At 43.6% G+C, this 27900-nt stretch overlaps 1 protein-coding gene across 3 annotated transcripts in view; it reads right to left on the bottom strand.

Moving 5' to 3' along the window:
- Papss1 (3'-phosphoadenosine 5'-phosphosulfate synthase 1) overlaps positions 1 to 27900 on the bottom strand; it is a 116067-nt gene that overhangs the window by 23919 nt on the left and 64248 nt on the right. For all 3 annotated transcript variants that reach the window (XM_004671433.2, XM_045143272.1, XM_045143273.1), the window contains 4 exons: positions 25015 to 25126; positions 23023 to 23228; positions 21881 to 22016; positions 8451 to 8719 (listed from right to left, as the gene is read on the bottom strand). In XM_004671433.2, coding sequence (XP_004671490.1) covers positions 8451 to 8719; positions 21881 to 22016; positions 23023 to 23228; positions 25015 to 25126 — 723 coding nt within the window. The remainder of the gene's footprint in view (positions 1 to 8450; positions 8720 to 21880; positions 22017 to 23022; positions 23229 to 25014; positions 25127 to 27900) is intronic.

Raw genomic sequence — 27900 nt, 5'->3', positions numbered from 1 at the left:
TGGCGTGCCCATTCTCTCTCTCTCCCTCTATCTGTCTTTCTCTCTGTGTCTGTCACTCTCAAATAAATAAAAAATTTTTAAAAAAAATTAAAAAAAAAAAAAAGAAAAGAACAAGAGGACCAGGGAGATGGTCCAGTCTATAGAGCGCGTGCTGTGCATGAGGACCTGCATCAGATCATCAGAATGCCGGGTGTGGTGGCGCATGCTTGTAAGCCCAGAAACTGTCAGGTAGAGAGACAGGAAGATCTCCAGGACATGATGACTAGCTAGCCTGGCAAAATACGGTAGAGAAGCAACTGCAACTGAGGAAGAAATTCAACACTGATCTCTGGCCTCTAGACATATACTCTCACGTGTACATGAACCCACACACACATCATACCAAATGGAAGACCTCATGGATTAGGTTCCCTCATATATCACTGAATATAAACAGACACAATTATTTTAAAAATAATTTTGTATTACCATCTCAAGTCGGGTATCTATATCATAGAATCCAGAAATACAATTCCTAGAAGAAACTCTTACTACATATCGGAAACAAAAAATTATAGAAGGGACTAGAAATATGGCTTATCAGTTAAAGGAACTTGTTTACAAAGTCAACTGGTCTGGGTTCAATTCCCCACAGCCACCCATGTAATATAGTATGGGCACTGTTTGTAGATGCAAGAGACCCTGGTAAGCCCTCCCCACCTCAACACACATGCAAATAAATAAATTATCGTAGCACTGTTCACAGAACTAATATATCTATCTATCTAACATATACATATATATGATAGATAGTACTAATATATCTATCTATATCTATCTATCATATACATATATATATTATATATGTATATGTTAGATAGATAGATATCAAAAAAGGAAATGCCATAAATGTTTAACAATGGAAAATTCTTAGAAAATTACAGTACATTCTCCTAATGAAACACTATGTCTTGTAGTGAGAATAAAGAAACTACAGTCTCATCCACAATCACATGGATGACCTTGACAATACAAATGTATCTATAAGTGGTAACAGTGTAAGAAATGGCAGCAAGTCCAAAAGGACAGAGTAAAATTTTGTGCTGTTAGTAAAGTCGGAAACCAAATGAGGCTAAGACATATGTCATATAAACATTCATATTCACATGTGATAAAACTACATGTCTCTCTCTCTCTCTCTCTCTCTCTCTCTCTCTCTCTCTCTCTCTCTGTGTGTGTGTGTGTGTGTGTGTGTGTAGACAAGAAAATTACAAAATTCAGGACAGTGATCATCTGATGGAGGAAGTGAATGGCAGCAGACAGATAGGATTGCTCAGATAGGATTGCTAAGGGTACGTGGTAGATGTAAACTACAGTTCTCAAGTAAAGGACAATTCATAGATGTTCATTCAGTAGTTTTTAAAAATAGTTTTTAAAAATATATATATGGAGAGAGAGAGAGAGAATGAGAATATGAGAAAATGAGAATGAGTGCCAGGTGTGATGGCTCATGCCTTTAATCCCAGCACTCAGGAGGCAAAGGTAGGAGAATCACCATAAGTGAGGCTACCCTGAGACTACACAGTGAATCCCAAGTCATCCTGGGCTACAGCAAGATTCTACCTTGAAAAATCAAAAACAAAAAAAAATTGTATATATAATCAAAGTCAAAAAGCAATCAAGGGTCTTGAAAAATGGCTCAGCAGTTAAAGGCACATGCTTACAAAGCCTATTGGCCAGGGTTCAATTCATAATGCTGCCCAAGTAAGCCAGACACAAAAGTGGTACAACTGTCCCTATTTATTAAATGTATTACTTACACAGAATCCAGTTCTGTCAAGGAGTTATTTAACAATGCATGGAAAACTTTTAGGGCAGAGGGAAGTCCCTACCTCCAACAAAGCACCTCACCTCTCAAAATGTAACTGGCAATTCTCATTAAAACTTCACATGCTCCCCAGGATATAGCTGTTAGTCATACATATTCAAATATATCTTACTTTCAGCACTTTTACATGACAGATCCTAGAAAGCATTATTCATTCCCCTTAAGAGATAGATTTTATGACATGAAACAAACTGGTTTCCCTATTTGTCAACTAATTACTCATATAGATAAAAATATACATTCACAACACCATTTTAAGTTTTAGAAAATAAATTTTCCCCTGCACTCCCTTCCTAAAATGGAATTTAGGAATCAAGCCATTAAATCTTTATAGACTGGAAAATGAGGAACACCCTGCTGATAACCACACAGGCTCAACAGCTGTTCACTGTTCAGAAAGGCATTTGTGCTATGGAAACAAATCTGGTACCAATGCCTTCTAAATGACCTAAAGAAAACGATTAGAGAAGACTCAATGTTTTTATTTTATTATTATGAGTTGGCAAATATGTATCACCGGCAGACTTTTTCCTGATGTCACTGGAAAACTACAAAAATGAGGTTTTGTTTTGTTTGTTTGTTTTTTAATTACAAGAAAATTCTTCACTTAAAAGCGGCCAATAAACCAAACGCATAAGTGAGGTATTACAGAAAAATAAATGGACAGAGTGGTGGCCCACACCCATGTTCACAGTATCACTGTAAGTTTGAGCCTAGCCTGGTCTACACAGTGAGTTACAGCCAGCCAAGGTTACCTAGCAAGACCCTGTCTCACCAAAAAAGAGAGCTGAGGAAATGACTCATTCAGTAAAGCACTGCAAGCATAAGGACCTGAGTTCAAATCCCTAGCTCCCATGTAAAAGGCACAGCAGTGCATGTCTAATCCCACTGCTGGGGAGGATCCCTGAGGCTTCCTGACAAGCTCCACATTCCACTCCAAGCAGAGCTCTAGAGACCCAGGCAGATACAACTTCACAGAGCCTTTGATACTCTTCCTACAGAGCCAGAAGTTGAATAGGCACCACAGCACCTGACTTCTTTGCCAGCCTTCTCTCCCACTGTCAAGGCAAGACTACGTCCAGGCCTCTGGCAGCAGTGGGCCTGGAAAAAGGAACATGGATGCCGTGCAGCCAGGGAGTGTGCAGGTCAGTAGTAGGACAAGGCAGAGTTAGACCGACCCAAGCTTCAGCCCCAGCTCCCAGCTCTATAGCTAGATGTTTTAAGGCTTTACACAAGACTCTCAAGCTGGAGAGATGGCTTAGCAGTTAAGGCTTGCCTGTAAAGCCTAAGGACCCAGGTTCGATTCCCCAGTACCCACATATGCCAGATGCACGCGATGGCACATATGCTGGTAGTGGCTAGAGGCCCCAGTGCACCCTCTCTCTCTCTCTCCTACCCAACCCCCCACTCTCTGCCTCTTTCTTTCTCAAAAAAATAAAACATTAAAAAAAAAAGACAAAATCACATCAGCTACCTTCAGCATCTGCTTCTTGCAACCTCCTAGCTACCCTCACACAAACCAAAAGTTTAGAGTAGGAAATTATTAATAGCCAAGCTTGCCTAAAAGCTTGTGAACTGACCTGAGAGGTCTAAGCAAACACAATATTGGGGGAGAGAGATAAACTACCAAAAATGTCTGTTGAACAATGGAGGGCTGGAGAGATGGTTTAGAAGCTAAGGTGCTTGCCTGAGAAGCCTAAAGACCCATATTCCTCACACATTCACCCCTCACTCACTCCTGTGGTGTAAATTTCAAAAACAAATTGTGAGAACAAAATGTAAGAATGAAATATGGCAATGACCTATGGGAAAGAACTGTGGGAATGTTTCTCATGGACCTTACAATAGTTTTTATAACACAAAATTATTTACTTGTAATTTGGTCTAAAGTTAATGTTACGGCTGTGTAATATGCCTGCTGTGAGGATTATGTTACTTAATATATGTAAAGGCCCCAAGACTGAACTGCAGCTCATTTTCTCCCTATGCCAAATCCTGCTCCTTGTCCTCTTCCCTTCCATAGTACTGACTCCACAATCTCTCTCTCCTGAATGTTCTGAACCGATGCCTTGTTCTCAGCCAGTTTCCCAAGGTATATGACCTTCATCACAAGTGAACAGAGTCTATGGAACTGGAAATGAAGGCTGTGACTATTGTGGTAAGTAAGGCATGAACTGGAGGGGTCAGGAAGTAGGGCTTCTGGACACTGGAATAAAGTTTTGTTCAAAAAGCATCTGGCACACAGATCAATACAATAGAATAGAAGACCCATCTCTAAATCTAAGCAACTACAGCTACCTAATCTTTGACAAAGGGATCAAAAATACAAAGTGGTCTACCACCACCACCACTACCCACCTACTCACCATCCACCACCACCACCAAAAGAAAATACACACACACACACACACACACACACTGGAGAAAAGACAGCATCTTCAACAAATGATGCTGGAGAAATTGGACAACCACATGTAGAAGAATGAAGTTAGGCCCACTGCTCTCACCCTGCACAAAAGTCAACTCTAAATGGAGCAAGGACCTCAATATTAGACCTGCAAGTCTAAAATAACTAGAAGAAAAAGCAGAGCGAACACTTCACAATATAGGCATAGGGAAAGGATTCCCAAATAAGACTGCAGTAGCATAGAAAATTATATCAACACTCAACCACTGGGAGCTCATGAGACTAAAAAGCTAGTGTAACCACATCTGCCGTGGCCTGGGAGAAACTGCAGGGAACGTGACAACATGAGCACTGCTCTTACTACTAACCTGACAACCAGCCCCAGGTTGAGGGTGACAAGCATGATGATCAATCAAAACCTATCGAAACAGAAATCCAGAGGCTACAGAGAACTCAACACTAAATTAGACTGCCAAAAGGCCTGCTATGGCTCAGGGAACATTGCGGAAGAAGTGGCAGAGAAACTGTATGAGCCACAGAGTGGGTAGAAATATCCCAAGGCACAGTCTCCAGCTACCCCACAGGGTCTGACTGAGGCCTTCATGATCGCACAGTGAAACCACAACTCCACTCCAGGGCTAACGGGAGCTGGGGTAAAGGGATAAAAGAGAATAACCTGTATAAAAATTAACATAAAAAAGTATCTGGGTGTTAACTGTATGTACACGGTCAAACAGGAAAATTTTATCTCCAAACTTATGAAATATGTCCTTTCTCCTATATGCATGTCAATTTAATATGAAGTTAAGATGGGACAAATTAGGGAAATGATTAGAACAGAATGTAACCTTAAAGAATGTCTAATCCTATGAGTGCATCTTTTAGACAACCACTGGCATGCATATAAATACAGCTCAGAAAAGCCTACAGAAGACTAAGAGATTACAAACCCGTTGGCGGCAAACCCCTCACCCACTCCTGTACTGCTTTCACTTGACCTGCTCTTGTGGGTAGTGATCAGAGTCGCTGAGAGGCCAGGGCAGGTCCTGCACGAGCCAGCACACCGACAGAGCAGGGGACATGCTATCACTAATACAGCAACGCTGCATCTGAGAAAGCAGAACCAGGAAGGCGACTCTCCTCCCTGCTCCTCCTCCCCTGCAGCAGGCATGGCATCCAGCTGACCTTCCTCTAAGGTGAGTCAAAAAAAATCTTGGTACCCTCCCTGCATATGGAGGAAGGAATGCCCCTCTCTCTGAAGTGAAGGGGGCAGAGAAGAATGTAAACAACAGGACTTGCTAAGTCCCTGTTAGATCATACTCCCACTGTCCACCTTCCTCTGCCAACTGTCCACTCTGCATCAAACCAGAGTAGATTCCACAGGTTTCCTTGGAGCTTCACTTCTGAAAGTGAAGATCCTTCACTTTCTTATGTCACGTAAGAGCAGAGAGTTAGGGTTGGGGAGATGGTTCAGTGGGTAAAAGTCCTTGATCTGCAACATTAGGACCTAAGTTTGATCCCCAGCACCCATGTAAAATGATGGGCATGGCAGTACAGGCCTGTAACCCCAGCAAGGAGGGGCAGAGACAGGAGGGCTGCTGATGCTCATTGGCTAGTGAGCTCTGGGTTCAATGAGAGACTGTTTCAAGAACATAGAACAGTAACAGAGGACAACCAATGTCCTCCTCTAGCCTCTGAAACATGTGTGAACATACATGGATACTACACATAAGTACACCCATGCCACATAACAAACACAAAAATATTTTCCTAATTAAAAAAAAAGACTAGAATCAAGTAATTGTGCTGATCTGTCTTTTGTAATAGATGCCTCAGCCATGAACCTAGGATGGAGGACAGACATTATCAACTATCCAACTTGCCTTGGGAGGAGGGAGACAGCCAAAGCGAGCCACTTGCCTTTTAGGTATCTACTTCAGAAACATGCCTGACAAAGGAAAGATGGGAAATCTTTCCAATCTACATAAAGCAGCACAGCTGACAAGTTACAGCAGCTCTTCAGGGAAGGACTTTGCTGACCACCCTGTTATTCATCTATCCTCCTACTCCTGCTCTGGAAAAAGCAGTTTTAGTTAACTTAGTTGATAAGGTCACATCTATGCACTTTCTGATACAGCACATAGAATCAGAACGAGGACAAGTCAGGTCCCACATGGGGGAAGTTCAATTCCTCTACTTTCCTGACTGACCCTTAATGTAATTCATCATAAACTTAGTTCTAATCCCAAATTCACTTGGTCTAGTCCCACAGTAGAGGCGATAGCAACCCTATAATTTGGCAGAGCTTCAGCCAACTGACAAAACAATGCGGATGGTGAATGGTGCCGTCAGCATCAGCTGGGAAACAACCGGAAAAAAGCTGTTTATTTCCAAAGCAGTGAGTTCTTTGAGACACAAGAACTCAGGTCACAGTAGTGCCCAGTTAAAGGGCCATTTCTGGCCCATTCCGACCAACACCTTACTGCAGCCAAGAAGGAAGAGGTATGTGAGCAGTTTGCCTGTCACGGAAGGCTCACTGTATTAGTAAAGCTGGACCTAGGAGAACAGTCAAATACATTTCAATCTTTTCTTTTTTTTTTTTTCTTTCGAGGTAGGGTCTCACTCTAGCTTAGGCTGACCTGTAATTCACTATGTAGTCTCAAGGTGGTCATGAACTCACAGCAATCCTCTTCCCTCTGACTCCCGAGTGCTGGGATTAAAGGCGTGCGCCACCACGCCCGGCTCCATTTCAATCTTTTAGCATGTTGTTATAGTTTGGTTTGTGTTTCTCTTGGGTACAGAAGCAACAGAGAATACCACCTCATAAGTTAAACTCCAATAAAAACCTTTAGGCTCAGTTCCAAAGAATAGTTTTATGATCTATTTTAATTCTTTCTCTTAGGAAAAAAAAAACAAGACGATGTACACTAAAATTACTTAGATCTTTTTAAAAAATGCATTTGCATCTCAGATAAATCTTAATGAATCCATCTCATCCTAGGTCAGGGATGAAAAAGAATGCAATAATAGTATGCATTCCACTTTTATCTTGGAAATGCATTAAGAAACTGGCTGGGAACTTCCTACCACCGTTTTGAGATCACTCAGTGATTTATTCATTCATTCAACAAATATTTTTTAAAAGCCTACTCTGTTCTGCCTTGAAGCTAAAACCTAATTTTCATCTTCTTTACGTATGGATCTATAAAGATCTCAAACATTCTCTTTGACCACAAGTGGAATTCTAAGACCTTTCCCCTGTGTCAAGAAGCAGTTTTACTTCCTGACTCAATTCTGCTCCAGTCCTTCATAGATGAAGAACACCTGAAGATTTTTCTAAGATACTGAATGCACTGCACACTCACATGGACGTATGTCTTGAGAGCCGGCCATGGAATTCAACAGTTAGGACCTGAAAAGGCCCATGTACTGGAGGCTTGCTATGCACTGTAGCACCACTGCAAGGTGGCGGGGCCAGTGAGAGGTGTTTGGTGAAGGTTCTGGAACAGTGGCCTCCCTGCCTTGTCCCTTCTTTCACTCTCAGGCGACAATGAAAATACTTTGCTCTGCTATTCATTTCCACATGAGGGGCTATTTTACCACAGGCCAAAAGCAACAAGACCAATTGATTATGTACTGAAGAATTCAAAACTATGAGCCAAAGTAAACCTTTCCTGTTTACAAGTCCATTATCTCAGGATTTTCTTCTAGTGGCAGAGAGCTGATTGACAAATATACCAAACGATTCCTCCCACTGAGGTCCCTTTGGCTCTTAAAAATTTTAGAAAAAGCAAGTCACACAAAATCTCCCATGAGAAAATGACTTAGAACTTAAAGGAACAAGATCAGTATAGTAGGAATATGTCTGCAACATGGCTGGTGGTTGGTTCCAAGACCTTAGGCTACTCCTTCCCAGCTCCACCAACTCACGCAGCCCTCTATCTGCTGATGGGATGGACAAGAGCAATAGAAACATCTCCCAACCTTCCCAACAGTAGGGAGCTCATTTGGGACTACAGCAAGAGGGTGTTCCTGATGGCAAGAGTCCTGAAACAGGCTTAATGTTTGGAGTAGATGTAACAGTGAGAGAAAAATCTAGAGGCCAGTTGGTGACACACTTATGTTACCAGGCGTAGCCTTAGCACTGTTGCAAGGACAGTCTTAAAAGCAGTCTACCTCGGTTGGCCCAGCATACATCATAGGCGAAGGGAAGATGGCCACCACTGTGTTTTCAGGGTTCAGGATCCCTTCCTCCAGCACTGCAGCGTGTTGCTTCATGCGCCACATCAGAGGAACGTCGTCATCCTTTGTCCAGCCCCCGAGAGGATGGAGGAGCAGCACAGGGCGCCGGTAGCCCCTCTCTAGAAGCTGCTTGTGGGTATCCTGCATCAACAGAGCATGTCCATTGTGCACTGGATTTCGCAACTGAAATGCAAAGACTGCATCTGAAAGAGAGTCAGGACATGCAACATTACCTTCCACAGGATATGCAACTCTTCTTGAGGCTTGATGCAGAGACTTAAGCATACAGATGTGTGCTCAGAGTCACAAACAGAAAATGGGTGGAATCCATGTACTGCCTAGACCATTTAGTCCTAGGAATACAACATCCTCTGCTACTGTTCTATATTATGCAGCTCTTTTGTGCCTGAGGATACAGTAGCCACAGATTTATAACCATTACTCTCTGAATGCAGAAAAGATGAGAGTAACTGCCACCTACTATCTAGGCCTAATGCTCAATTGATTACAATAGACTCATATTCACGGTCTATGTTTCAAGACCTACAGAATCAATTCTTCTAACCGACCTATGAGGGCTGGGGAGATCATTCAAAGGTTAAAGGAGCAAGACTGCAAAGCCTGCCTGCCTGGGTTCCATTTCATCAGTAGCTATGTAAAGTCAGATACACAAGACGGAACATGTATCTAGAGTTTGTTTGTAGGAGCCAGAGGCCCTAGCACACCCTCACACATTCACATTCTCATTCTCTCTCTCACTAAATAAAAAAACTACCAAAAAGCTGTAATTTTTTTAAAGGAGACAGAATTATGCATATACTTATAGTTTCAAAAATTCATTTATTATCAAAATACATGGATTTGTGCAGATCACACTGGTTGACAAGAATTGGGGACTGGAGAAATAGCTCAGTGTTTAAAGGCACTTGTTTGCAAAGCCTGATGGCCTGGGTTCTATTCCTCAGCACTCACATGAAGCCAGATGCACAAAGTGGCACTGGCATCTGGAGTTTGTTTACGGTTGCAAGAGGCCCTGTCTGGTGTGCCTATTCTCCCTTCTTCCCTCCTTCTCTCTCTTTCTCTCTCTCTCTCTTTCTTTCTCTCTCTCTCTCTCTCTCTCTCTCTCTCTCTCTCTCTCTCTCTCTCTCTCTCTCTTTCTTCTCTTTCTCTCCTGCCTTCCTTCCTTCCTTTCAAATAAATAAAAATATTTTTAAAAAGGTTGGGCATGGTGGAGCAAACTTTTAATCCCAGTACTAGGGAGAAAAGTAAGAGAATCACTTTGAGTTCGAGGCCAGCCTAGAACTAACTAAAGTGAGATCCAGATTCTAGAGGGGAAGCTGGATAGGGGTAAGAGACTTCGGCTTTGTTTTGTCATGGGAGGTCTGAATTGTGATTTACAACACCCTTCCCCTTATGATAACTGAAAGAAAGTTGCAAGGTTAAATCATGATTAACCACTGCCTGCTTGTCATCCTGGCTTCATTCCTCCATGGTACTTGCTACCAGGAAACCTTTGGCAGAAGGTCCTTTGGGGAGCAGAATAATTTCAGAGAACAGAGAGAGAATCCTCTTTGAGGACCTCTACTTTTGCTGTCTTCCCAACCCCTGACTCTCACCCACCTCACTACCCACGCCTGCTTGAAACAACAGCCTCCCTATTACTCTGTGAATGCAATAGAAGACAGCAACATCAGTCCACTTCCAAATCTGACCTTCTGCAACCTACGAAAGACAGAAGACTCCGGTACACCTGACTAGGACTTTGCTTTTGTCAGCCATATCCTTTACTACCCAAGACTTACAACATATCATAATTCCTAAGCATTCTCAAGATTTCTTTTATACATGAACAGGGCTGGTTTATAGCAAAGAAATACCTGGAATTAACATTAGATACAAAACACAAGAACATCTTGATATGACCATTCACAATTTACAATTATTCTGCCTGTTCAAGGACAAGGTGTAGAGATCTGAACATTGTTGTTATTCTTTGGAATTTGTTTCAAAATTTATTTTACATATGAACATAAAGATGCCACAACATTTTGGTGAACATTAAACAGAATTCCAGGACTCCGCTCTCCAAATCAAGAAATAGTTTTACTCCCTAACTCAATTATACTCCAGCCTTGAATAGACAAAAGCTGCCTCAACACTGGAAAACACTAAACATCCCTCCTTAACCTTAAAGATTTACTGTCTGAACCTGGTTCTGACCTAAATCTGAATGAATTTAATATTGACTTCTCTCTTTTTTTGTGTAACCAGCTTTAAATCCCAAAGTAGTCCACATTCCGGGGCTGGTGTGAGTCACACTGACTGCCCTGGGGACCCAGCCTAGATCTTCAGCATCAGGGCGCAAGAAACTAGCTCATACAGGGAGATACCACCACCAAGATTGAGAAGACAGCGGACAGGCTCGGGACTGAAGGAGTTCACATGTAGGGAGACAGTGCGAGGTTACTACACTGCTCAACTGGAAAGGGGGTCCTCGCTGAAGAGGGGAGGCACAGGCTCAGAAAGGAGCAGGCTAGAGCAGACTACCCGACAGTGGAGCAGAAGTGGAAACACCAGTGATCATGCTACACAGCAGACGTAGGAACACGTACAGATGTGCATGCATGTGAGTATGATGGTACTCATCCCTTGGGAGCTGGGAAAGGCACTCCACAAGACCCCATGCATGCCCAAATCCACTGATACTCAAGTTCCTGGCATGAAATGCCATAGTATTTTCAGAAAACATATGCTTACACTTCTTGGGTACTTTACTTCTTTAGATTGCTTATAATACTACAATATAAATGCTATGTAAATCATTGTTATTGTATCATTGGGAGGAATGCCATTACTTAAGGGTAGGGAGTAATGGCAAGGAATCTGCATATGTTCAATAAAGACTTAATTACTCCTCTGTGTACTTTTTAAAATTATTAAATATTTATATTTATTGAAGGAAGTACAGAGCCAAGGAAAGGCACCCACATGGCTGAAGATCTCAAGTGGAGGGCCTGGAGGGGGGAAAACATGGAAAGAAAAGAGAAAAGAAAGTTTAAGGTGCTTCTCCCATGTGGGGAGCTGGAGGTGATAAAGGAGCCCATGTAGAGAAGAGCTAAGGTCCCTCCTGCCTGGGCCTGGGCCCAGGTTGAACCCCACACACACACATACACCGCCTACTAGGCCTGGAGGCCCAGCCAGAAGAAAGAGCTCCTCCATGGATGGATGGATGGATGGGTAAGTAGATAGAGTTTATTTTTATTTGTTTGAGAGTGACAAAAAAAGAGAAAGAGACAGATAGAGAGAGAATGGTCACGCCAGGGCCTCCAGCCACTGCAAACGAACTCCAGACATGTGTGCCCCCTTGTGCATCTGGCTAACGTGGGTCCTGGGGAATCAAGCCTTGAACCAGGGTCCTCAGGCTTCACAGGCAAGCGCTTAACTGCTAAGCCATCTCTCCAGCCCCCTCCATGTATTTTTGATTAGCTGAATGTGCAGCTGTGGAACCTGAGGACTTAGAAGTACAGATACAGAATCTATGGATACCAAGAGCAACTACACATGCACATGTCTTAGTTTGGGCCACCTCAGGGTCCTATAATCAGGGGAATGCTAAGTTCAAACTTTGCACATGAAATATCAATCCCAACCTAAAAGGACTCAGACTTCTTGCAAAGTGGTTGATTTTAGGCTTAGGGCAAGGAATATACAACACAAGCTGGAATATCGTTTTGTGCTATGAGGAAATGTGGAGCTAAGGACTCCTGCAGTATCCCTGACAGAAATGTGTACCCTTGATCCAATCACAGAGGCACAGATGTGAAGCCCAAAGTGAGTAACAATTAAAAGAGGTGACAGTGCGTGCATTCTACAGTATGTCTGGGTGGTAAAAAACAAGGAGCACCAAGCAGTGCTTCCAGATTGAGCAAGACTGTAACCCCAAAAGGACAGGCAGTGTGGTGGTTTGATTCAGGTGTCCTTCCTAAACGTATGTGTTCTGAATGCTAGTTCCCCAGCTGGTGGCAATTTGGGAATCTGGAGCCTCCTGCAGGTGATGTATTGCTGGGGGTGGGATTATGGGTGTGATAGCTAGCTTCCCCTTGTCAGCGTTTGGCACACTCTCCTGCTACTGTTATCCACCTGATGTTGGCCAGGAGGTGATTTCTACCCTCTGCTCATGCCATCGTTTTCCTCTGCCATCAAAGAGTGTGCCCTTGAGTCTGTAAGCCAAAATAAATTTTGCCTCCCACAAGAGGCTCTTGGTTAGGTGCTTTCTGCCAGCAACATGAAGCTGACTGCAAAAGCCAGGGAGAGAACATGCTACGGCTGCCATTTGGCAGCACTGAGTAAAGAGCTCCACCAGGACAACAGCCTGACCTGAAGGGAAGAACTGGCCTGAGGGTGCTACGCCATGTCAGCATACTTTCGTGAGCTGATGAACTCGAAGCAGCCAGGCACAAGACTGTCCTTACTCTTAGGAAATATAAAGAGACAATGAGTCCTCGTGTCTGAAACTCCTTCTCAATGACGGTGAGACAAAGAGCAAACAAAACATAATGTTGGGCTGGAGAGATGGCTTAATGGCTAAGGCACTTGCCTACAAAGCCAAAAGACCCAGGTTTGAATCCCTAGGACCCATGTTTGCCAGATACACAAGGGGACACATGCATCTGGAGTTCGTTTGCAGTAACTGGAGGCCCTGATGTGCCCATTCTCTCTCTTTCTCTCTCCCCCTGCCTACCCTCCCCCTCAAATAAATAAAAGAAAAAGAAAAAAATTTTAAATGCTGATAATTCAGGAATCTAACTGAAAATATACATGCTCTAGGAACTAGACTTGTAATTTTTTGATAAATTTTTAATTATTCTGAACTAAAAAGATAAAACACAAAGTTTACTAATACAGGATACACCAACCAATTACAGTTTTCACAGCTTATCATGGTTCAAACAAACTCAAAATAAAGGGGGGGGGGATGTGACCACTGAAGTTCTAAAATAATGAACACGAAATGAATATATGGTAGCATTTTAAGAACATTATTATTATTTAGGTGAAATAATGGCATTATGGCTGTGCTTTTATAAAGTCCTTGCCTTTAATAGGTACATGCTATTTTAAAATATTGGTTTATTTAATTGAGAGAGAATGGATGCTCCAGGGCCTCCAGCCACTGCAAACAAACTCCAGATGCATGTGCTACCTTGTGCATCTGGCTTATGTAGGTCCCGGGGATTTGAACCTGGGCTGGCAGGCTTTGCAAGCAAGCAAACTTCTTTACCTGCTGAACCATACCTCGTCCCACAGTAAAATAGTTAAAGAGATGGCATGCACTTTGAGGTGTGCTTCAGAATAATATAGAACAGCCAGCAGTGAAACAAGGCTGGCCAGGAGTCACTCTGAAGCGGGATCGGACAGGGATGCATTACGCCTTTAACTCTATATATGTGTTTCATTCTCCAACATAACAAGGTTTAAAAAGAAGGTGAGCTGTCAGGTGTGGTGGTACTCACTTTTAATGCCAGCACTCAGGAGACCAAGGTAGGGAACAACATAGTGAATTCTGGGTCAGCCTGGGCTACAGCAAGACCCTATCTCAGAAAGAGAGAAAGAGAGAAAAGGTGCAAGGAAGCTGTCACTAGCAAGAGTGCTCTAAAAGTGGCCACAGACCTGAAGTTCACTGGTCTCTAGCTATGGGCCATAGACTTTAAAGACTGAATTTTATCTTCTACATTTCTGAAATTGGGATGCTGCCAAAGTTATGATTAGGGAAGATAATATTTAGTGCTTAGTGCTTAGCCTGATGATATGCACATTGTACACACTCTTAATAAATTGAAGTTCCTTAACATTCATGCTCCCCCCCCCCCACTTTGGTTTTCCGAGGTAGGCTCCCACTCTAGCTCAGGCTGGCCTGGAATTGACTGCAGTCTCAGGGTGGCTTTGAACTCACAACAATCCTCCTACCTCTGCCATCATACCAGGCTAACACATTCAGTCTTTAAAACAACCAGGGCTTGGGAGATGGCTCAAGGGGTAAAGTGCTTGTCTTTCAAGCCTTGGGCCCTCAGTTCAAATCCTCAGCACCTACGTGAAGGTTCCAGGTACAGTGGAATGTGCCTGTAATCCCAGTGCTGGGGAAGTGGAGACGGAATCGCCAAGGCTTGCTAGCTGGCTGGTCTAGGCAAACTGGTGGGCTCTAGGTTCAGCAAGAAACCCTGCCTCAAAGAACAAGGTAGAGAGCAGTGTGAATGAAGTCACAGCCTGATAACAGGAAGGACAAGTGCTACCCTCCCCCCAACATCTTTCTGTATCCTGCTCCCAGGTACCTAAAGGCACGGAGCAAGCTCAAGGTTAGTAACATGTAAATCTGTTTTCTGAGCAAAACTTGCGTATAAGCTCAGACCATCTGTGCACTTGAGTCTTGTTCTACAAGAGCACCTCAGACTTACCTCCTAATGCCTCTATCATGCCCATCTTCAGTCCTCCTACCTGGCCTGAGTACACCACCCTAGCCTACATCAAGTCCCCTTCCCTCCCCTAGTGCTCACCACACACCAAGTTAAGTGCACCCCGATCGCCTCCCCCAAGCCCCCCAGTTCTCCTTTCCAAGCACGGTTTCAGTCTCTTGTCTTCTCACTATCCAAGTTTCCACTAACTGCTTTTCCTCCCTATCCAGCCTGCAAAGCAGATGGGCAGGAAAGAACTAAACAAAGGAAACTCGAGTCCAGACAAGCTCAAGTAATAATGAAACTTTCTTGCCCCAGAAGCTTGCAGTTTAGGCAGAGAGGAACAAATATTCATTAACAAAAAAATGCATATATCTTTTTTTTTTGTTTTTTTTTTGTGGCTTTTGAGGTAGAGTCTCACTCTGGTCCAGGCTGACCTGGAAATAACTCCGTAGTCTCAGGGTGGCCTTGAACTCACGGCGATCCTCCTACCTCTGCCTCCCGAGTGCTGGGATGAAAGGCGTGCGCCACCACGCCCGGCTCGAAAAAAATGCATATATCTTAGAAGGAACATAGGTCTTTCAATTCCAGGAGAGCATGATGAGAGGTGCTTGCAAAAGATAAGGGTGTAAAATGAATATCCCTCCACATGGGCTGCTGGGCCAAACTCGCTCCCTCACATGACACTGCCGGGCTGGACTCCCTCCCTCACGTGACTCTGCTGGGCTGGACACGCTCAGCCACCCAGTTCCTTCCTACTTGGTCACAGGGTGAGCATGAAGCACCTTCAAAGTCCCAACAATACTTTTCTGCTCTGTTTACATGAATATCTACCCACTGTCTTCCTGGTCTCAAGGCCTGCTAAACACAACATGGACTTTTTATATAGTACACGTCTCTTTACTGTGTTCTTTAAAGCAAAATGAATAAACCACTTAAAGGAACTTAGAAAATCACTCATAAATGAACTATTTGAATAACTGCTTAGGTTTCATTTTCTCTTGTTGTTTGTTGTTTGCCAAATCTCCTCTTCCTTGTGCACAAACATACATGACCATCATCAAATACGTGAAGCCTCATTTCCACATGGTTATTTTGGCCGCACATCTCTCAGTCCTCTTGAAGCATTAGGGCTCACTGCTGGTCCCCAGAAAATGCTACTGCACTCCAATCAGCTGCACTCACTTGCCACGCAGACAGATGATGTCACTTGGCCCCATCTCTATACTCTGACCTGTCAACTCATCAGCTTATACTTTTCAGAAAAACCTCTCGATGTTGTGCTCCTTCCCTAGTCCCCAACCCCATCCATCCATGTGTGCATGTCCATGGGAAGTCTCTCTCTCCTTACACTGGATGCTCTTCCCCATCAGACCACAGTTACACGTGAAGTCTGTGCCCTCCTTTCAGCAAGTGGAAGAAGAAAGTGAAAAGGTCCTCCCTGGGAAAGCACAACTGTCAGCACTTCCTGATGGTGGAGGTGAGTCTCTGGGTATGTGTAGGACACACGCTGCCTCGTCCATCCACAGCCAACAAGGACTGTCATAACCTACTCAGCGAGGCACATGGACCAGGCTCTAAACAGCCAAGGATACCTGCAGCTCAGTGAGTGAGCTAGTGAACGCAGTGATGAGTAGGAACATGCTCACAAGTGTCAGCTACCCTTTCACCCCACCCCACTCCAGCCGGAGCCCCTGGAAGCACCCCAACCAATAACCCCCGAAGCCTATCTACCAACCCATTCCTCCTACTTTTTGTAAATTTCCTTCACACAACAGTCATGCTCCTCCCCAGTCGCTCCCAAGTTACGCAGTCTGCTGTAGCCACCGCACAGCTCTAAGGCTGGGCATTTCCTATCTGCCATGCATCGGCATGACAGTGGCACGGGACAGCACTGGCATCAGTCCTCCGGGTGCCTCAGAGATACCAGGGGAGGAGGTGCTTTGAGAGTCTTTAAAGGATCGAGAAGTGAGGAGGAGTCTGATCTTCCCTCAGGGTTTCTGTAAACTATTCGTCTTTCTTTCACTTACACTGGTGCAAAGGGGAAAATTGGGAGGGGTGAATAAGACAGTAATCAGGCACCTTGGTAAATATGAAGATATGAATTAGAATGTTTCTCCAGCTGGTGTTCTCATATCCAAAAATACGACAGCAACAAGGTGTTCCTCCTTCCCAAGAACAGAAAGGCCTTCAACTTAAAGAAGAAAGGTACGAGGCCCTCATCAACTGCTCTGTGCTGCTCATCACCCTTCATGTTCGTGCCTACTGTCTAGCCAGGGCAGACAGGGTCCCTCTAGGACTTATGTAGGAGGGGTGCTGATCTTCTAGGCCAATGATGGAAGGCAGCAGCAGGCCTGAAGATGCAAGAAGAAACAGCCAGGCGAGCCCTGCCTACCAGCACCACCTCAGGGCCATGTTCACAGCAGCAGCTCCTATCTGGCTTCAGAACATGGCTTTCTGCCCGGTGTGAGGATACACACCTACAAGGCCAGGCTTAAACTGAAGCAGAAAGACTACCAAATTTCAAGGCCAGCCTGGGCTACAGAGTTACCAAAAAAAAAAAAAAGAAAAAAAGAAAGAAAGAAAGAAAGAAAGAAAGAAAGAAAGAAAGAAAGAATGAATAAATAAAAGGAGGAGAAGGGAGGGGAGAAAAGAAGAATAAAAAAGGAAATGAAGGGCTGAAGAGATGGCTCAGCAGTTGGTGCTTGCTGTCAGGCCTTGGTAGCCTGGGTTCAGTTCCCCAGTGCTCATGTAAAGCCAGATGTGCAAAGTGGTGCATGCATCTGGAGTCCATCTACAGTGACTAGGGGACTGGCACCATTCTTAGGTTCATTTACTCATATTCATTTATTTTTGTTTTTGTTTCTCAAGGTAGGGTCTCGATCTAGCCCAGGCTGACCTAGAAATCACTATGTAGTCTCAGGCTGGCCTCAAACTCACAGTGATCCTTCTACCTCTGCCTCCTGCCGAGTGCTGGTATTAAAAGCGTGCACCACTGTGCCCGGCTCTCTCATTTATTCATATTTACATTCTCTCTGTGTGCTTATAAATGAATAAAACAGGAAAAGATGTGCTCACGTCAGCAACCCATATGCTAAAGAAGGGAAAGAAATTCGACTTCCCACTCTCCCACTTCAGGGCTGGTAGCACCAGTGTCCCAAATCTCCTGACCATCCTCCTTTAAATGCTCACATGCTTAAACAAGTTCAGAGCCTGTCTGCAGTGCCGTCTCCCTGCTGCTGGCTTTCCTCTGGTCTCTGGCCACAACAGCTCTATGCCACGGCTTTTTCCAATCAAGAATGCTCCGTGACTTCACAGACCACTCTGCTTCGGCTCGGCAACCTTCTGCATTGCCTGACTTTCTCTTCTACAGTCCCTGACCATCCCAGCAAAGCGCAGTAACGCAACAGCCTAAGAAAAGCCTTCACAGGCTGATGCAGTGCTCCCTACCATGTGCTAGTCTAAAAAAGAGATTATGTAAATGTTTCCTCTTAAAATCAGCAGGACACCAACACTGTGTGGAGCTAATGGTAACGGGCTCTCGCTTGGCCAAGGGAAATACCATCCTTCCAAGGACATGGGTCAGTTCGGGCTTCACTGCCATCTGGAAGTATCACCCTGCAATCAGCCACGTGTGGATGAGAGACCTCTCAATCTCCCAGCTCCAGAACAGTTGGACCCCACCAGCCAAACACTGCACCCATTGTACATGGGACAACAGCCTGAACTGAGTGACTAAAACACCTCTACAGCAAGGGGAAGGGAAGCAGGAAGAGGTACCAACAGAAACTCCAGGCAAAATAAATTAGCCACAAGAAAAAAAAAAAAAAGAACACAAAACAAGCCAAGCATGGTGGCACACGCCTTTAATCCCAGCACTTGGGAGGCAGACATAGGAGGATCACCATGAGTTCGAGGCCACCCTGAGTCTACATAGTTAATCCAGGTCAGCCTGGACTAGAATGAGACCCTACCTCACAAAAAAAAATTAGCCAATACTCCCACCTCTCCCTTTACTCCTATCTCTCCCTTGAGCACACCAGTGGACGGCTGTTGCTGGCTTCCCAGAGAATGAATAAGGAGTGAGTCCTTGGTCTGTTGCTTATTTGCCTTCATCTCAAATGGGAAAGTAAACAAAACACCATGCAAATCTTTGATGTTTGATGTAAGGCTAATAACCAGCTCTCAGCTACTTTAAACAAAGTTGCAATCACTCGTTATGCAAGAAATCCCCCAAATGACTTAAAATGCTTGGCTCACAAAGAAGAGTGCAAAACAGATGTGATAGGAAAGGCCCTAATTAAAAATAATAATTCCATGATAAGACCTCTCTACAGTGCCAACAATTAATTAATTTACATCAATTCCGGATATGAATTCAGAGTTTGGCAACAATAAACTAAGGTGGTCCCAGCAAGCCTGCCATTAAATGTGTTTCTATTCAAAAAGACAAAATATACCAGAATTCTACATGTAATGGACTATCTTTTGCTGCTGACTTTAAGTGAAAGAAGACCCAACTACAAGTGCCTTAAATAATTTAACTGTGTATGTTCTCTGAAAAAGAGGTCTGGAGATGGATGAGTCCAGGTTCAAATCAGAAAGTCAAGCAGAACTTTTAACATGGGGGAGCATAATATTTGGGATTCTCATGGGCACAACATGGCTATAAGAATTCCCAATAACGGAAGAGGATTTATCTTTCTTTCTTGCGCTTCCTTCTTGCATTTATTATTTATTAATCTATTTGTCCAAATCCAGTTTCTTGGCAAAAGGAAAATTATTTCCTGGAAGCCCCCTCACTTACAGGTGGATTGACAGATCTGACTAACATGGATCCTAAGTCATACATTCACAAGAGACGTGTGTGCCATTACTACCATGTATCAATCAGTTTTCATTCATTAGCTGGGCCTCAAATATGTGTGAAGGCAAAAATGAAGGTGTACCTAAGCAACCGTCATGTGCAGTACTCGTAAGTCCATGAACGTTAAGATAAATATTTGCTTCAGATTCAGAGGAGAGGAGTGGAGTGAAGTTCAGAAGGCAAGGAGGGGGTCCCTCCCTACCACCTGAAGGAGTCAAGCAGGAAGCACAAATAAGGCAGGCTAGTTGGGAATTACGGAGCTCTGAACTGTGTGGCCACAGGAGGCCTTGAGATCTAGCCAACCTTAGGTTCATGACTTCAGATTCTAGCTAATGACAGGACTCGGGAATAAACAGATATTCCCCTCTGCCTTCTCTTAAATACAGACAGAGAGTAGCTTAGGCTCACATACATAAATTAGAATAAATTAATCTTTCCCTAAGTTCCAGATGCCTTATATACCTGATGTCATTTCACTTTTTAAAATAAAGCCCACTGGGCACCACGGCACACGCCTTTAACCCCTTGGGGAGGGAGAAAGAGGAAGATCTCTATGAGCTGGAGGCCACCCTGAGACTACACAGTGAATTTCCGGTCAGCCTGGGCTAGAGCAAGTCCCTATCTCAAAACACAAAACAAAAACAACAACAACAAAAGAATAAATAAAGTGAAATAAAGCCTTATGGTGTAGGCCTTGTAAGTGTTCTCCACAGTTGCCCATGAGCTCTAGAGAAAATTCCGGACAAGTGCAAACTTCCAGGTGGGGAGGTAGGACTCTACGTTTGGACTCTGGACTCTGAGTGACAAGAAGCCAGCAGCACCTGCGGAGAGGAGGCTGTCCCCAGTGCTCTGTCATTACCTGAGACAGGAGCTTCTGGGTCCAAAATATAACTCAGTGAGTGGCCAGCTCTCCCAAAGTGGCAACCTAGGTCACCTCCACAGGCAGGCACAGGACCTGCCATCTCGGTGGGGGGAGTGGGGCAGCAGCACGATGGCAGGATGCTTAAGACTCTTCAACTCCTACATGGCATCGAGAGCTGCAGGATGGGCTGGGGAGAGGGCCCAGGGGATAACGGTGCTTGCTCCAATTTGCAGGTGTGGGAGGAGAGCATGGAGCACCACGTAAGTACATCATCCACCCACACCTATGCAGAGGCCCATCCAGATAAACACCTGAAACAAGTGCTAAGCACACGACAGGATCCCAGAGAGCAGCATCTGGCAATTTGTAAGTTTTACAGACCTACTCTTTTAAATACATATACATATGTATATATATATGTATGCACGTATGTATTTTATTTATTAGAGAGAGAAAGAGAGAATGGGTGAGCCAGGGCCTCTAACCACTGCAAAGAAACTCCAGACACATGCACTACCTTGTGCATCTGGCTTATGTGGGTCCTGGGGAATCGAACCTGGGTCCTAAGGCTTCACAGGAAAAGTGCTATAACGGCTAAACCATCTCTCAAGCCCCTAGCCCCTTAGAGATCTAGTCTTGAACAACTTTTTTTTCGGTCAGTACATAGTATACAATATAATATAATATACACACACATATATATATACATACACACACACACACACATATCCCATGTCCCCCCCATAGAGCCCTCTTTCGTGTTCACTATGACTCCTCAGCACTTAGCCCATGGATATAACAACACTCAACCAACACTGTGTAAGTGGAGTGAACAAGATGAGGTTATGCTATTCCACAACAGATGCTCTTATTCCTCTCACATCTGACACCCTGCATAAAACACCCTGGCATAAGTGGACAGTCCAAATGAATTCTGCTCCATAGGTCTAGTCAGCTCTTACATGTGAGTTATATGACCAACAATTTGTAACTAGCATCCATCTTCCATACTAGATGCTAAATGAGACTACACAGGCTGGGATGGATTGTCCTTAGATAGTCTATTGTCCCATACACCTTTACTTACTTATTGTCCTGTTTTACATTTTAATTAGTATTTAAAAATAGAAAACCTCTGGAACTCTGTGTCCAAGAGTCTCACTTGAAATAGAGGTCCACATCTTACCAGCATTCATATCTTTAAACTTCTGCTTGAGCTCAGTAGGAGTAAAGCGATACTGATCAAGACCATCATTCCAGTAAATCCGGTCCAGGACTTGAAGATCTCCACCAATCAGCCAATCTCCTTGTTCCATAACCATCTAATGTAAAGCAACAGAAAGTGATTTGCTTTAACACAAATCAAATCAGAATAAGAAAGAACATTCCTTTCACAATGGACAAGGGCTCAGACTCTTGGGTTTAGTGGTAGAAGACATTAGTTATATCCTCACAAAGAGGATGTGAGATTAGGCTGCAATGAGCAAAAATAAGGGTGGCTTAATTGCTTTTGTCCTCTAACATTGTGTTTCTGGTAGGAAAGCAATGAAATATAATTAGTCTCCCCCAAAGGGTTCATGTATTATTTACTTAACGTGTTCTTTGTGGAATATTAGCATTGAAGAAATTTGTCAGTTGCTGACATGTAAAAGAAGTGAGGTGCATTGTGGGTACCACCCAAAGCATACAAGTCAAGTGCAGGAGCGTGGTTTTAGAGTATACAAGATAACGGGCATGGTTTTAGCATGAACAAGTGGAAGGGCGTGGTTTTAGTGTGCACAAGGCTCTTTCCATCCCTATTCAGGAAAGGCGAGAGAAGCTGAGTGAAATCTGAAGCAGTGTAGCTGTATAGTCAGTGAAATTGCAGACTTGCATGAACTTGAATTTGTCAGCAATCAGTAATGGCTCAAAAGGTTTAGATTGGACAACACAGAGGGTGGGGTGATAGGAGGTTACAAATCATTATGTTAACATCCAAGAGCAATAAGAGCAATGCTTGTGTTACTGAAAAAGATAATTATTCACCTTGGCTTTGGTTGCCTTTCATATGTAAATTCGATAGATGTCTCAAAAGTATTTTGAAAAATTACAACTTTCTGAAAGTTCTTTAGCCTCTCTAGTACCAAATGCATTCAACTACAGAGTTGTTGAATAAATATATGCATGGACCAAAATGACAAGACCATCTGTTCATGACATTAAGATCTACTTAGAATTGTGCAAAACTGTTCACATCTAATGGAATAATTAATTCTCATATAATGGCCACATTTCAGCACTAATACTATGAGTAAATCAAGACAGAATGCAGCAAGGTGTGTTCAAGACCTTAATGTAGGGGTGGTTCTTGCATGTTGTCCCCCACTGTCTGGCACAGCGCTCCTCTTTCCTGTGCTCAAAGAACTCTGGGTTGCGGAGAATAGCCACACGGCGGCCCTCATACACCAGAGCAAATGCCGTGCAGCCGTCCAGCCTCTCTTTGTCCTCCCGCGTAGCTGTCAGAACTATAGGCACTGACAAGTTAATGACACCTCCTGCAGGGCACAAAAAACATCAAGCACACAGCTTGGTTATCCAGTGCATCTTCCTTACTTCCTTATTCCGAGTCCTCTTCAGTGGGCATGCTTCACACAAGAAACAAAGAAAGGACTATAGTATCACACAAAAAATCAGGGGGGAGAAGAGATTTGTTCAGAAGTAAAAAACAGAAGAAAAGAAAATCAGCAAAAAGTAAAAGAACTGGCATTGTACATAACGCTTCTTTTCATCACAATTCATCTAACTGTCCTTAGTGGAAAATTAGAGAAAGAGGATTAAAAAGTAAAATAAACAGTTTACCAAGAAAACATCAGATGGTTATGACTACCAGTATCAAAAATAGGCTTTTACCCTGTTATATGACTAAGCCAAATAGCTGTGATTCAAGACCTTTCCGGGAAGAATTTAAATCTTTAGAATGACATAAATAGCTACATTTCAAGTGGCAAGCTGATTATCCTTGAGTATACATCGGTATCCTTGTAACAGAAAGAACAAAAATATCCAAGGGCAATTTAGTGAGATCTTGTCTCAAAAGAAAAAGGGAAATAGTTCAGTATTAAGGCTGGGTGTGGTGGCACACACCTTTAATCCCAGCACTTGGGAGGCAGAGATAGGAGGATCGCTGTGAATTTGAGCCATCCTGAGACTACACAGTAAATTCCAGGTTAGCTTGGGATAGAGTGAGATACTACTTTGGAAAAAAAAAAAAAAAAGAGTTCAGTGTTAGAGGGCCCTGGGTTTGATTCCTCAGCACTACCAAAAGAATTATAAAATTATAAAAACATATTTATTTACATCCTGCTACATTCATTTATCTTCTATGTTCTTTTACAAAGGGAATTAAAAAGGACACCTTCTGCAGAAGAAAAAATGATCTCAAGATATATCTAAGAAGCATCAAGTAATCCTCAGGGGAAGTGCACTGAAAATATAGGAAAAGCTTACATATAATACTACTGTCTACTGTGGAAGGTTTTTCTTATGGCAAGATAGAACTTAGGAGTTGTTCAACCATACAACCTCACCAGGCATGGTGGCACACACCTTTATTTAATTCCATAACTTAGCAGGCCAAGGTAGGAGGATCACTGTGAGCTCAAGGCCAACCTGAGATTACACAGTGAATTCCAGAACAGCCTGGGCTAGACTAAGACCCTACCCTGAAACACCAAAAAAGAAAAAAGAAAAAGAAAAGTACATAGGTACAGCCTTGCCTAGCATTTGCAAGGCCCTGGCTTAGAACCCCAGCACTGGAGTCTAGGCATGGGGTGGGTAGCTCACATTTGTGAACCTGCCCCAACTCTGAGGCCAGTCTAGGCTATATAGTGACTTCCAATCCATCCTGGGTTACACAGTGAGAACCTATCTCAAGAAAAAGAAAAACTGAAATAATAAAAAAGGCAGCTCTCCATTCCAAGATTCCTTAACTTGGACTCCAAGACTCCTCTTTAGAAAGTGCCACCACGGCTTCTGTGTGGCTTAATTAGGAGTGACTATGCATTGTGTGGAGAAGCTGTCTTCAGTGGGCAGGTCTGTGTGGCAGAGGGAAAGAACCCATTTGCTTTTATGATCTATGTTCCGCCCTCATTGCCAGGATCCCCTCTTTCTCTGCAATGAGGAACCACAGAGAAAGAAAAATGAAAAAAATAACTCAGAGGCCACTTCAAGTAGTGAGTACCAACATAACATTGTCCAACAATACCTCCTCTATTGCAAGGAGTGATTTGAAGCTGTCCGTCACTTCCATACACAATGCAATTTGAACATAATGTCTCTTACCATCCAGAAGACAATCGAAATGAAGGCACTGCAAGTACTCCCTCTCTCTCATGAAGCCATTCAGTGGGGTCGCCCAACCTTCTGCCAAAACCTGCACCCACTGCATATCTACCTAGGAAATTAGACAACACGTCAGGAGTCTCAGTTCATATGCTTAGGAGCGCAGCAGTAAAAGCTGAGTAGGGCTTAATTTTGAAATAGAAACAAACATTTCAGTGATAACAAATCTAACAAAGACTAAGAGCATTAGGAAAATATGACTTTCCCGTAACACACGGAAATAGCAGAAGGTCCCCATGTACTTCTATCAAGGGCAACTTCAATTAAACCAGTCCTCAAAACTAATTTATGTCAGATAGCCTCTGGAGAGCAAGCGTGTTAAAGTGTGGACTGCAGAACGGGGAAACGCTCAGGGGAGAAGGTGACGGCCTGTGCAGCCTGCTGTCCTGGGTTCAATACCCAGTGTGTACGTGAAGACGGATGCAGACTGCAGTGCCCGGATCTGAATATCCTGCAGCGGCAGGTCTTGAGGTGCCCATTCTCTCTCCCTCGCCCTTGCCTTCTCTTTCTCTTTCTGTTTCATAAATAAATTTTTTTTACATGTAGACTGCTTCACTTTCTGTTCCCGACTCAGTGAGGTCCCAGTCTGTATTGCTAGCATGCTTCCTCAAAGCACTAATAGTGAAGGACAGAAAATCGCACATTGAAAAAATCCTAAATCAAAAGCTATTATGAATAAAACTATGTGCCAAAAAATCTCTTTGATAGAGTATCTTCATTTTACAGACAATTATTGCTTGAACTTTCAGACTTATAGACTATCCCATCAGAACATTAAAGAACTTGTGAACTGCTTATGTCATTAGTGACACTGGACCTTTTTTAAACTGGACATATACATGGTGTGCAATGAAACGTAGTTCCTATTTAGTCCCACAGTGTGCCGGGCAATGTGTTCATTGAGACATCAAATAATGCTAAGGAATCCCCTGCTTCCCAGTTTTCCTCATTAATTTTTCCTAACCCTCTGATAGCAGCTATTATTTGCCTCTATTAGAATTCAATTCCAGATGCTCTATGTTAGGAGCCAACTGCCTGGTCTGTTCATGCAAAATTCTTACAATGAATCCTGACCCTCATAGTGAGTGTATTCAGAAATAGAACCTGTGAGGAAGTGCAATGAATGGCTATTTGTCTTCTAGGTGCTTTGACAAATATATTTAAGAACCACTGTACTGAAGAAAAATCACATTTTTTAAAAGCTATTCTGGCCAGGCATGATGGTACATGCCTTTAATCCCAGCACTCTGGAGGCAGAGGTTAGGAGGATCACCATAACTCCAGGTCAGCCTGACATGGTGAGACCCTATCTCAAAACATACATACATACATACATACATACATACATACATACATACATACATACATAAATGCTACACTGTTTTGAGTTGTGTAGTCCAGTAGAGCAGCATTCATATTCAGATTCATTCTTACTCTTCTCCCCGCCCCCTTTCCTCTCCTCCCTTACTCCCTCACTTGCTCCATTCTCTCCTCCTCCCTCTCTCTCCATGTACGAACTCTAGCTCCTACACCACAGGACACTTCTGGAACTGGTCTGTTCTACGACTCTCTCTCCCTGACACTCCCCAGCCTGACTAGGATTCCCCACCAAGCACATAACCACGAGATCCCACGAGGGACCTGAACAAGACTGAGGAATCTCTCCAGGCCCAAGAAGGTTTTACATTAGCCTTTCTCCTTTCTTTAAAATATTTTATTTTCTCCTTTCTTCCTGAGAATTTTTACACTGTTGCTATCTGAACAGAAAAACTAGCCGGTGTGGTAGCTCATGCCTTTAATCTCAGCACTCATACTGCTTACATAGGAGGATTGCTGTGAGTTCAAGGCCAGCCTGGACTACACCATGAGTTCCAGGCCAGCCTGGGCTAGCGTAAAACCTGGTCTCAAAAAAGCCAGGTGTGGTGGCACACACCGTTAATGCCAGCACTTGGGAGTCAGAGGTAGGAGGAACACTCTGTGTTCAAGGCCAGCCTGGGACTACATAGTGAATTCCAGGTCAGCATGGGCTAGAGTGAAACCCTACCTTGAAAAACCAAAGAACAAAAAAAGAGAGAGAGAGAAAGGAGGGCTGGAGAGATGGCTCAGTGGTATTGGTTTGATTGACCAGAACCCACAAAAAGCCAGATGCACAAAGTGGCACATGCATCTGGAGGTCATTTGTAGCAGCTGGAGACCCTGGCACACCCATCCTCTCTGTCCCTCTCTCTACACACACACACACACACATAAATGAAAGGAATGAATGAGGGAGGGAGGGAGAGAAGAACAGAAGTAAGATAGCTTTCATCATGGAGATGCCACGCTGACAAAATTAGAACCAGGCATTTGATCCAATCGCATCCAAAATGACTACAAGCAACTTCTCAGCAATAGCATTCCCTGCTTCTTCCCCAGTAGAGCACACCTGGGTGGGCTGTTCCTCTGGATTAGTCCCCTGAGTCTGTGAGCCAATCAGGTCTCTCCCTTCACACCAGGGTCATAAAAGGGGTCCTGCCAGGCATGTGAGCTCTCTTCCATTTTGGTAGTTAAGACTGACCTGTGGTTCTTTTACTCAAATACCAGTGTGCAAGGGCCCTCCCCCTTCCAGCCTAACTGGGAGAAGGGAGGGAGGTCTCTTTTATTGCTGGGTATTTTTCTGCTTGTTTCTTACATGTATTTTTGTTTCCAGATGTCTTTTCCCTTTGTTACATGTATTATTTTCCCTAAGCTCCGGGTCTGCCACGTGTGTGATGACACTCTTGGCTACCTGCTCTCAAGCAGCCGTTGTACTTCCTCACTCTGTTACATGTATGATGTCTGATCTAC

This window comes from Jaculus jaculus, chromosome 2, assembly GCF_020740685.1.
Source record: "Jaculus jaculus isolate mJacJac1 chromosome 2, mJacJac1.mat.Y.cur, whole genome shotgun sequence".
Classification (NCBI taxonomy): domain Eukaryota; kingdom Metazoa; phylum Chordata; class Mammalia; order Rodentia; family Dipodidae; genus Jaculus; species Jaculus jaculus.
This window is presented reverse-complemented; position numbering and strand designations above follow the sequence as displayed.